General features: G+C 41.2%; 1 protein-coding gene across 1 annotated transcript in view; it reads left to right on the top strand.

Moving 5' to 3' along the window:
* Window positions 1-11,530, top strand: part of BRCA2 (BRCA2, DNA repair associated) — a 58,234-nt gene extending 46,704 nt beyond the window's left edge. The window contains exons 21-27 of the mRNA XM_019528520.1: window positions 606-727; window positions 2,132-2,333; window positions 3,681-3,847; window positions 3,945-4,083; window positions 5,193-5,452; window positions 6,814-6,966; window positions 10,712-11,530. Coding sequence (XP_019384065.1) covers window positions 606-727; window positions 2,132-2,333; window positions 3,681-3,847; window positions 3,945-4,083; window positions 5,193-5,452; window positions 6,814-6,966; window positions 10,712-11,347 — 1,679 coding nt within the window. The 3' untranslated portion in view covers window positions 11,348-11,530. The remainder of the gene's footprint in view (window positions 1-605; window positions 728-2,131; window positions 2,334-3,680; window positions 3,848-3,944; window positions 4,084-5,192; window positions 5,453-6,813; window positions 6,967-10,711) is intronic.
* Window positions 11,531-12,350: the final 820 nt, after the last annotated feature.

Genomic DNA, 12,350 nt, shown 5'->3' with positions numbered 1-12,350 from the left:
CCCTGTTGGGAAGAGCTGGGTCCCAGCTCACCCTTGCACCTACGAGCAGATCCACAGGGCACATGCCCCCCATGACCTCCTGGGGTGCGTGCAGTGACAGGAGCCACCACCCAACACCCTCCAGACGAGCTGCTTACAGCTCTGTCCACCCCGCCCCGGCTGTGCAGCACCGGCTTCTGCCCCAGTTCCAGCCCCTCTCCCTTCCTTGTGCCTGGGGCCTTAATCTGCCCCCTGTCCACCCACATCCCTTCCCTCACAACAGACTTACCAGCTGGACCTGGCTGCTCTTGTAGTTGCCTGTGTGATATGCTGCAGCTGTGTGCATGCATGGGACATTTATCAGCGACCTTATTGCTTACATCAGCCAAAAAAAGCTGATTGCCAACACTGGCAATTTTCCTTATATTGGTGCCAATCCAGTATGGGACCAATGTATTGGTGCACCTCTAAAGTAAATCCATATAGAGAGACTTGGCTTGGTATTTTTGTTTGGAAACAATTCGGCCATCGGAAGTATCATACAGGTTTTTTTTATTTTTGGGGGGGCTTCGGTTGTGGTAGCCAAATATAACTTTTTCAATTGTGTTTTTAAAAAAAACAAACAGGTAAAACTAGAAAAAGGGTTTTAAGGTCGTGTGCACTTACCAGACAGCAGATTCAGACTTTGCAAGATGGTGCAGAGCTTTATGAAGCAATTCAAAATTCACCTGATCCTGGTTATATGGAGGTAATTATTAATTTAGATTACTACTCTCAAGTGCCTGTGGAATACCCACTCTATTTTTGGCTTAATTAAAAAATAAATAAATACTAGCAGCTGCTAGATCCAAAAACGTTGTGACCTTTAAATTAGAATTCTCTCTCTTCATATGAGACACCTTCTTCAGTATGCTTATTACCAAAAGTTCAAATTAAAAACAAGAAAAGGTTGCATAAAAAGGATTCAAAATCACTGTTGTATGTTTTGTTAAACAGTAGTGGTCTGTTACACATACACACGCGTGCACGCGCGCATTTTTAATACATTGTAACAGACCACTACTATATATATATAAAAATATAAAAAATGATGTATTGGATATAATAACTATTTTACTAGTAGATTAAAATGTACTCAAGAAGTGCATGGACAGTTGTGAATGCTGAAATTCAAAAACCTGGGAAGTTATGACATAAAAAATTATTTTTATGAATATGTATAATTTTGTAATAAAAATACATTAATTATTTGAGAATTAAAACTTATCAAATACTTTATGTAGAGATGAGTGAAATGATTATCCTCCATACTTTTGTTTCCCTTCTTCATGTTGTTCATATTAAAACCTCAAGAAAATAAACACTTAGCAACTTGATTAACTAAATGCATGTGCATTCGCCTAGTTACATGTGCTTCAAAACATGCCTAAGTACCTGCAAGATCAGATTATTTATAATAAGTTCATTGGATCTATAGCTTTGTATATGTGTGTTCTAATAGTGTCATGCATATCTATGATGATTTATAAGGGCCAGCAACTTTTGTAAGCCAGGTAGGGGGGAAGGATTGCCTGTAGCTGTGCTTCTCCCAACCCCCTGTCTGGGGCACACATGCAGCTTCCCTAAGCTGGGGCCTGGTAGTAGGAAGCTGTATCCATGCTGTTTATGCAGCTTCCCCACCTTCCTCCCACCACCCTCTTCCTTCTCTCACCTCTTGGCTGCAGCTCCTGAGCCAGGCCTGGGAAGCTGACCGGGCCAACTCAGTTCCCCATGGGCTGAAAGTTGTGCCTGCACTGCAGCCACGGGGTGGGGAGAAACAGCAACAATGCAGGTACAACACTCAGCTCCCCAGCCCCACTACAGCTCCTCACTGGCCAGCCCCAACATGAGCACACCCTCTGGCTCTGCTGCTAGATCCAGTAGGTCCATGAGCCATATCCACCTCTCATGATGCCAACCACTCTTATATTCAGGTGGTGCCTCAGGAGGGCCTTTTTGCTATAATATGTGCTTCTGACGTTCTGGTACTGTAACAAAATAAAAAAAATACCTTGTATATATGAGTATTTGGAGAAGAGATTTTGTTAGAATTTGGTGGGTATTTTTGGTGATCATGCAGGCAGTTGAATGGTTTTTCTTCTTGTGAACACAGGGATATCTCAGTGAAGAGCAGTTAAGAGCCCTGAATACTCACAGACGAATGTTGAATGATAAGAAGCAAGCTCAGATACAAGCAGAATTCAAGAAGGCTCTAGAGTCTGTTGAACAGGAGGAACATGGTTACTCTATAAGGGAGGTGTCTACAGTGTGGAAATTACGTGTGGTAGATTACAGAAAACAAGAAAAAGTTAAAGGTTAGTACTAATGTAAAACTAGAGTTGTTCACTTGAATAAGAGGCCAGTGTAATAATGTAGTGGGTAAAAGTTAAATGGAGTTATACCATTGAATCTCAGCCACAGTACTGTGAGATCCTTTTAAGGGTACTGTGCAGTATTAGTACTAAGTTCTTGGGTCCTCCTTTTCAAGCACGTAAACATTATTCACAAGATAAACCCAGAGTTTTCAAATAGAAATCTAGAGTGTCAGAAACAGTCTGACCTGTTGTCATTCTGAGTGTTTTGCAATAGAAAAAATGCTATTTTTATGGTAAAAACAAACAAACAAGTAAACTAAGAGCCTAGCAACTCCTGGGGGGTACCTCAAGCCTATTGAGGGGTTCCTGAAGCTTTAAAAGGCTGAGAACCACTAGTTTAGTGTGTTTAGCAGCATTAAATACAGATAACAAATCTGCCACTGATCATGCCATAATTAAAATCTATTTCATTTAAAAATAAAAGCCTTTCTGGTAAATTCCTTTATACTAAAATGGCTGAATTGAGCAAGGCCTTACTAAATAGAATACCTCCAACTCTAAATGGGAGGAAAACAAAGATTTGGATGACTTCACACTGCTCCTGCAACAGAAGAATTTCTCTGTTGTTTTTCTGTAGTCAAAAAATGAATGAAAGCTGACAACTGGCATTTTTTGAGGCATGCTTTGAGTCTAGAAAGGTTGAGAACCCCACTGAGTTATAACAAGGAGGGTATTTTAGGATGCAGATTTTTGGGCCTTTGTACATGCCACATTTTTTGCCCTTTCTTGCACTGCAATGGCATGACTGTTTGCCCAAGCGGGTTTTCTGGACACTTTAATGATCCAGAAAGACTTTAAAAGTAAAACTCTTTGGATGTAGTTTAGTCTGGCTCACCTCAAATTAAAACGTTGTGTCCATGGATTCATTGCATACAAGCACAAAAGCACTCAGACATGTAATGAGCCTCTTTGTTCACCAGATGGCGTTGCAACTTTTTTTGTAGTTCACCACTTCAGATTGCTTTCACTTTAGAATTGCTTCTGCTTTTTATTATTGAGCTGTTTGCCAGCTCTGTGCTCCCACAGCTGTGTGGTAGGGCATGGGGTGGGAGGCCCCGGGCCAGGGGAGGGCAGCAGTGAACTATTGTTGGCCGGGGACCGTGCATAATTTGTTCGAAAACCTAGTGTGTGCAAACACTGATGCAACGCTCCAAAATAAACAAACTTTTAAATTTTATAAATCTATTTAATTTAATGAGGATTAAGCCCTGTGGTGTGTACAGGTGCTCTTTGAGGTCATCCATATGGCTGTAGCAGACTTAGTATTTCTAATCTTTATGTTTTTAGTGGTCATGCTGAATATCTGGCGCCCATTATCGGATGTATTTTCCCAATTAAAAGAAGGAAATCGGTACAGAATCTATCAGCTAGCAACATCAGAGTCCAAGGGCAAATTGGATGCTGCTAATGTACAGTTAACAGCTACAAAGAAAACTCAGTACCTTCAGTTATCGGTAAAAGCTTCTTACTGTAAAAGCATTATTTGATTAAAAATATAAACAGTATATGTAACCTTTAATTATTTAAATAATTATTCTTTTGTTTCTTTAGGCTTCTCAAGAGATACTGTTAGAGATTTACATTCCCAGGAATGCTGTGCTGTTCAGCAAGTTGTTGGATCTTTCTTTTCAACCAGCATGTGGTGAAGTTGATTTAGTTGGATTTGTCATTTCTGTTAATAAGAGCACAGGTGTGTTACGTGCTGAGTCTGAGTATTTTCCTATTTAATGAAAATCGATTTTCTTTTAAACTTCCAAGGTGATTTTGGTTTTATATCTGCAGACTTCAGTCTATATAAATGTGCAAGTTAGACCCAGATGGTAATATTGCCCAATTACCTTAGTATGCGAGAGCTGTAACACTTCAGAAATAACAATAACAGTTTCTTGATGTCCTGCCTTCTAAGATAAATATTTGCGTGTAAGTATTTTGAAGGGGGGACGCAATGAAAAGCCAAAATAAAGAAATGAGCTTCATTTTTACTGTGCTCTGAATTAGCTGCTGTGACTCAGAATAGAGACCCTGGAGTCATTATAGATAGTTTTCTAAAAACATCAGTTCGTGCAGCAGTGACCCAAAAAAAGCCAATAAAAAGTTGGGCAGCATTAAGAAGGGAATTGAAAATAAAAGTGTAAAATATCATCATGCCATCATATAAATCCGTGATACACTAGCATCTTGAATACTGTGTGCAGTTCTAGTCTCTGCATCTTGAAAAGGATCTAGTAAAACTAGAAAAGGTACAGAGAAAGGCAACAAAGATGATCAGGGGTATGGAGCAGCTGCTGTGCAATAATAGACTAATAAAGGCTAAGACTGCAGTTTGGAAATAACACTTGAGCAGGGCTATTATTGTAGAAATCTATAAAGTCATGAAGGGTGTGGACAAAGTGAATAGGGAACTGTTATTTGCCAAATCCCAGAATACCAGGAGTTGGAGGCACCCACTGAAATTAATAGAAACATTTAAAGCTAACAAGAAAAGGGGCTTTTTATGCCGCAGAACTCAGTGCCACAGGAGGTTGTAAAGGCAGAACACAGCCAGGTTCAGAAAGGGACTAGTCAAATTCATGGATACATTAAATGCTTTTAAGAGAACTGTCGCGTATATGTCCTATGACATCCCTAAACAATGTTAACCATTCCCTTATTTGTGTAGTTGCTACATATACTTGTTTTCCTATTTGTTGAAGGAAACACTGGGGAAAATCAAAAGTAAAATAGATCTGTGGGAATACATCTACCTAAATTGCATCCTTTTTTTCAATTTAATTTAAATTTAATTTAACTTTTTTTTAGGTTTCTCTACTCTGGTGTATTTATCAGATGAAAATCTCAATCTAGTGGCAATCAAGATATGGATGGACCTTAAGCAACTTGCAGTTGAAGACATCATTAAACCTTGTACATTGATTTCTGCAAGCAATATTCAGTGGCAGTCTGCTAATTTCAGATTAGAAATTCCCACACTATTTGCTGGAGACCTTTCTCTATTTTCAGCAAATCCAAAGGAAGGCTGTCTTCAAGAAAGATTTAATGAGTTAAAAAACACAATAGAGGTAAAGTAGTGGATCTTCTAATGTAATTGTTGTTTTTAGTTGTTAGTATATAGTTCTTTTGGTACAGAAACTGTTAATACTGCTATTGCTGGGACAAACAACAGCTTAATGCTGATAGTATGACGTTTGAATGAAGAGATTTCAGGAAGCAGACTGGGGGGTTTTTCCTTTCTGAAGGAATCTGTTGCTTGTGCAGTCTTCCCATTTTCCTCAGCTTTACAGTAGTATCCCCAAAGTCCCCATTATAGCCACCATTGTCTAACCAAGCAGAATCTAATACCTTTTCATGTAGAGCCTGTCTTTGACCTTTTAATTGCCTTGAATGTTTTGAGATATGAGAGGCATAGTACTTGGTATATTTGAGCCCATTTATTATCAATAACAATTTGATATTACAGTGTTTTATTGACTTCAGTTTTTTCAACTGGCTTAAGTAAAGGGAAATAAGAAATCAACCGAGCACATTTTGTCTTTCTTTTTATATTTTCTTTCAACATTGCACATAAAAACCTGGTGCGCTTAAAAGTAGCAGAAATTGGTGGTGTTACCCAGTTGTTTCATGTGGTTAGTAACTACAGAAAAGAGAATGAATTAATTTATGCTACCTGAAATAATTGACATTACTGCAGTCGTTCCCAGGATTCCAGCAAATCTGAATGTTGCCTGATATTAAACATGCATGCGCATTCTTTGTTTTAGATCAGGGTTATCAAATATACCACTAGCAGGCTGGATCTAGCCTACAGAGGTGGGTTATCTGTCCTATGGGGCTTCTCTCTGGCAGGATAATTCCCCTCAGGACCTGACCCAGAGGACTTCTTGGCATGGCTCAGTAATCTGCAGCACCCAAACTGCCCTGCCCCTTACCAGCTGCCTAACTTCTGGTTTCCGGTCCCCATCCAGCATACGAATTGGCAGCACACCTTCAGTTGCTGTGGTGTTAGCAACATCTGTCAGCTGTGATGAGAAGCCCTGCAGGTCAGACCCAGAGGTCAGTCATTGAGCCTGTGAGAAGCCTGTATCTGGCCTGCCAGCTCATTTGAGTTGGGTGTCAGCATTTTAAATCATTTGGTGCATGAGGAAAACAAATTTTTAAAAACAGCCTTTCCCATTTACAGTGACTAAATAGGCTCATCAGTATTTAGCTTTTTGCATCTTAGTACATTTACTGCCTCTTACCAGTATTTCATTTCTTTAAAAAATATGGTATCAATACTTTAAAATGTAATTAATAATATTGCAATCATTTGCTAGCCAGGACTTAAGCAGGGACTACCAGAAGGATTTCTGTTTTCAATACTAAATGCTTTACATTTTAAAACATGCAGCCCTCTTGTGTTTTTGTTTGTTCTGTTTTCTAGAATGTAAACTCCTTTTGCAACGATGCAAAATGCAAACTGATGAATTTGCTTCAAACAAATGGTCCACAAGTGAATAACTTGAATAAAGAATGTGGCTTAAGTTTCCTTTCTCCTTCCCAGAAGTCAAACCTTTGTGTGGGAAATAAAAACCACGTAAGTTTGAAGTTGTCTGAGTTTTAAACTGAAGCAATATGATAGCACAAATATAAGCAATTTATAATTCTTAGAGTGTTATTTTAACAGTGTGCCTACTGTTACAGCCATCCTCCTTCAGCTGAGTTGTCCATCCTCACTGTGCTGCATGCATGTTTCAAGCACTTGTTTAATGACCCTTTGTCTAAGCAGTTTCTCTGTGAGTCCATTGTACCCCTACCTCTCCATGCCACACATGAAGGAATGAAGCCCTTCTGCAAGGATGCAAACACTGCCCCTCGATTTACCAAATTTATGAAGGACTCCAGTGGAGTCCTGTTAGGGGCTACTTGACTACAAAAACATTGAGAACCGTTAACTTAGAGACTAGTGAAAGATATGTCCCGCAGTCTATTAAAGGGTCTGGAAAAGTATTAAAAGCACTCTTGAGTTTCCTCTCCCAGTGCTCAAGAAAATGAGAAAACTGTAAAGCTGGGGCTTTGAGTGAGAAACCACATGAATTGCATTCAACTAAGTTTTCTAGATTTCAGCATGAGAGTTCTTTGTTACTGAAGATAAAACACCAAACCAGACAAAAATGCTGCACATTAGGGAAAAAGCAGTGCAGTTTTTTTCATGTGGTTTATAAGGGTGTGCTTAAGATGTTTTTTAGAACAACTTCTTTTCTTCACATTTCCTAAAAATGGAAACTCGTTATCAACATTTACTTGTGCTTATGCAGTCAAAGGCTTTCATTAATCTGCTTAAGTTTAGCTTGCAACCATTCTCTTACTGAAGGAAATATTTTCTTCTATGTAATGCCTATAAGGTAACATTCTTGCTAAACTTTTCATACAAGCAGAGCAACAGTATTGTTTAACCTAATGCAGAAGTTTCAGCCCTGACAGCAGTGACTACAGTCTTACTGTGACAATCTTGCTCACTTGGGAAGTCATTATGAAAATGTTCCCCCTCAAAAACTTCATGACAAAATCTACTGCCCAGGAAATCGTAGAATCTCCTTCACAGGAGGTTTTTGAGAAGGCTGGATAAGCACTAGACAGGCATGATTTCATAGACTCAGAATAGTATTCCTGCAGGAAATTGGACCAGATGACCCTGGAGGCTGCTTCCAATCCTGTGATTCTATGATTCTCCTCTCAAATAATTTTCCTGGCAGCTTTTTCAGGACACATTTCATCTGATTTTGATTTGCTTTAATTTCAGAAATTCCCAAGATAGGGCAGCTATGAATCTACTTGAAGTTGCAGCTGAAGACTTATATCTAAAATGTTCCAGATATATTTTGCTGAGAGGATAGAGATAAAGCAGTTGGTAGGGTGGCACTCTTGCTTACTGTTTTCTATGCCCAATATTTCTTTTGATGCAGCCCAAAATTATGTTTGTGTTTTACACATGCATCTTATAAGGAGGCCTGTATGGTCAGTGCCTAGGGTCTTTCATTCACTTTCTAAAGAACTGGAGAGTCAGTGGCCTTGCCTGTGCTGAGGCAGTGTTTGGTAGAAGGGTGTTAGTCATCACAAGTTGCATTACTTATGTTCCTTTTCATTTACTGTGTCCTATATCCCATTGTGCATGCTATAAGCAGAACTAAGAAAAGATGATTTTTCATCCTAGGACTGCCATAGGCAGGCAGTCTGATCCTTTGTAAGTATTGCATTATCTTTCTGTCTTCCTTCTTATCCTATCCTCCCTGTCCTTCACAGTATTGTTCTTGTAAATAGTTGGAAGGGAAGAATGTGCTGTGTATGGTTTGAGTTGAATAACACTTTTAAACTTTCACATAAAGAGTATTTTTCTGCATTGGAAACTTCCATTCTAGAGCACGTGCTCAGCAGAAATCTGGAGCAAGCACAGGCAGCTGCAGGCGGCCCCTCACCCACCCCATGGCCAGCGCCCTGTGCTGAAGCCACTTGCAGCCTGCATGGCGCTGCCTGTGCCTGCTCCAGACAGCCCTGCATGGGCTGCAAGCGCCTGCAGCAAGGAGGGTGGGCAAGGGGCCCTTTTCCCCAAGCTGAGTACCAGCTGCTTCCCTGCTGGCAAGCAGGGGGTTGGGGCTGTGTGCTGCCCCTCACCTGTACCACAGGGCTGAGGGTACTGGGTGTGAGTGGATGCGGGAGCCAGCGGGAACACGGGACCAGCACTGCCCCAGGGCCAGTGCCGGCATGGCCCAAAGCAGGGTGGCAGGAGTGCAGGGTCCCAGCCAGCAAGGACTCTATGGAGGTGGGCCAGCTCCCTCCTCTCCCTGCTGGTGCAGCCCAGCCTGGCTCCACAGACTCCTGCCAGACTGCCCTGCTTTGGGCCCCACCAGTGCTGGCCCTGGGGCATGGGACCAAGACGTTGGGACATTGGTCCCAAGATGGTGACCAGGGGGCAGGGCACCTATCAAGGGGCGGGCCTACCCATGGAGCCCTCGACAGCTTGCCAAAACTGGGTAAGCGGCCCTCTGTCCAAAATAACTGCCCACCCCTTATTTAAGGTGCGTTTCAGACCTTTATCTTCATTTTGCTGATGATTATTATAGCTCTTTCTGTTTTCAAAAACACTCTTTTTTCCTCTTGCTGCTGGTCTCCCCTAAACCTCTTGTTTTGCTAACTGCTTATTATTGAGGGTACCATATTTACCCTAATCCAAGATCTCTTTGAATATAAGAGAACTCCTTAATAATTAGGTTCTATATATGGATAATTTATACATTTGCTTATAGTATTCTATGTATAAAATCCAGCTATTAGGGGGTCATCTTAAATTCATCCCCCCTTCCACATCACTTGACTCTTTCCCCCACCACCCCCATGCCTGCTTCCTACCCTCTGCCTGCCCCCACCTCTCACACAGCAGTGTGGCAGCTGTGGCCCAGCTCTAGGGCCAAACCTGCTGCCACCACAACCACTACTGTGTGGCCAGGCCAGAGCAGGCCTGGTGCTGGGGATGGTAAGTGGTGGCAGAGAGGGAGGCAGAACCAGGTGGCTGCTGCAGCTCTGACTCCAGCCCAAGGTTGGCATCACAGCTACAGTCAGAGCCACAACAGCTGCCTGCCCCCTCCTCTACTTGTACTCAGATCTAAGATGAGGGGGGTTTTCCACCCCCATGTTAAATTGCTGGGGACAACCTCATCCTGCATTCAAGTAAATACAGTATAATAGAGCAATGTTTCCTGAACTAGGAACCAAGAACTCTGTCTTGGAAAACAGGGTTGCAGGTCCTAGAGGCATGACCCTAGCTGGGCTCAGGCTGGATGTTATATATGACGTGACCACAAGCCAACAAGCATTCAAGTTATGGTCCCTGAATTAGGGTTACAGTCCAAAAAGATTGGGATCCACTGCATTAAATTATACAGAACTCTGCCCTTGCTGCCTTTTTCATACCTACTTTTCATACTCTTACCATTTTCTTCTACTGTATATTTACAGTATGCTGGACCCAAATGTTCTCTTAAAAAGCTGTGAATTACATGCATATTGATTTTTGTAGTAACTTCAGTTTGAGATGGATAGTCACTTTCACTCAAACATGTGGTGCACAATATTATTGGTTCAGTTTTACATTATTTGCGTGACAAATTGAGGTAATTAATTTAATACGGTGTTTGATTTTTTTTTTTTTTTGGTTAGCGAGTTTACTACTTTAGTTATTTCATTCCCCCTGGAGTGCCAGTCTGGTGCATTAATTGTGATGAATGGGAAGGGTTCTGGCCTTGTCTACACGCAAAAATCATACATTTCTTTCTTTCCTTATCTAGACATCCTTTCCAAATAGTGAAATGAAGTATCAAAGCCCACTGTCAGTCAGCAAACCAGATGTGAAACTTGCTCCACAAGGCTTAGCAAAGATGACTCCACATACTCCTAATGAAAACCACCCCAAGAACTGCAAAAAGAGAAAAGCTATGGACCTGCTCAGCCAGATCCCTCCTCCTCCCCCATTGACACCAGTCTGTTCAGTTGTTTCTCCATCTTTGAAAAAGGCATTTCAGCCACCACGAAGTTCTGATTTCCAGTGTAGCAAGTTACTGAAGGGAACAAACCACAACTCTCTTCACATCACCACTCTTACAAGATCAAATGAAATTACTCCTCTTGCTGAGACTGACTTGATTGCTGATGAAGAACTTGCAATGATTAATACACAAGCACTCTTGTGTAATTTGCCCAAAGAAAAGAAAACTGATTACACAGAAAAAACCATCAGTGCTGCATCCAGGGATTCATTAGACCACCTTGTACATGATAATTCTCCAATGTCTGCTGCAGGAACAAATGCTTTACAAAACAGTACTGAAGGAACTGAGGCTCTTGAGAAAGATACAAGTAAAACTGAGAATTTATTCACAGTCCCAAAAAAGCTACAAAGGCATAAAAAACGCAAACACTATTGAATGCAGGCGCATAATAATGTATATATTTTGGATGTAAATGAATATTTTTACACTTTGCATGTTAGAAACATTTATATAGTATCTGCTTGTCTTCAATAATGTTATTTCAAAAGGAAAAGTTTAATAAATGTAATCTTACATGTGCAATAAAACTTTCAAGAGTTTGGTAAGAATCACTGCAATATATTATCTCTACAGATCATTTATTTTCTTGTGCATTACAGTAATGCCGGTGTTGTTGCAGGCCTGATATTTCAGTAGTGAGGCCATATTTGGAATTTAAGGGATTATTTAGCTTAGAACGCTTGTTCGTTTTGTTGGACTATCAGGAGAGTAGTTAGAAATGTGTGTAGGTTGTTTAGAGGCTGAATCCAGAATCCCAGGGATTCTCTTAAACTGATCAGGACAGAAGAGGTGAAATCTGAGATGTTAATCCCAGTGTAGTTTATATTCCTTATTTTTCTATGCTTTGGTTGTGTTAAGTTGTTGGAAGGCAGCAATGATTTTGTTACGTTGATAGGACAATGTGACAATGGCTGTGAAGGATCTCAAAGTGGCCTTATCCTCTTATTTAAAGTCCATGTACATCAGAGAGAATGACTTAGGCCATTTGTACAGTATGGAAACATACCTTTCCATTAGAGGTGCACTGTAGATTGGTCCGATATCGGATCAGTACCGATGTAAAGAAAATTGGCTGTATCAGAAATCGGTCTGATGGGGCAGATAATTTGGCCAATAAATGCCATGCATGTGTGCAGCCACTGAGGAGCAGAGCCCAGCAGTGTGGAGAGCTGCCTCCAGCTGGTAAGTCTGGCGTGGTGGAAGGGGATGTGGGAGGGAAGGGGTGTGGCAGGGGAGGGGCTGAAGAGGCAGGCACTGCCTAGCCAGGGCAGGGTGCGTGGTGGAGGCGTGGTTCATTGTGGGGAGGGAGGAGCTGCAGCTGCAGGGCCCAGCACAACCCACAGCTGCAGCTCATCTGCTCGCTCCAGGCAGATCCAGG

This window comes from Crocodylus porosus, unplaced genomic scaffold (assembly GCF_001723895.1).
Source record: "Crocodylus porosus isolate Cpor-Errol unplaced genomic scaffold, CroPor_comp1, whole genome shotgun sequence".
Taxonomy (NCBI): domain Eukaryota; kingdom Metazoa; phylum Chordata; order Crocodylia; family Crocodylidae; genus Crocodylus; species Crocodylus porosus.
The sequence above is the reverse complement of the archived record's forward strand: the minus strand, read 5'-3'. Positions and strand labels throughout refer to the sequence as shown.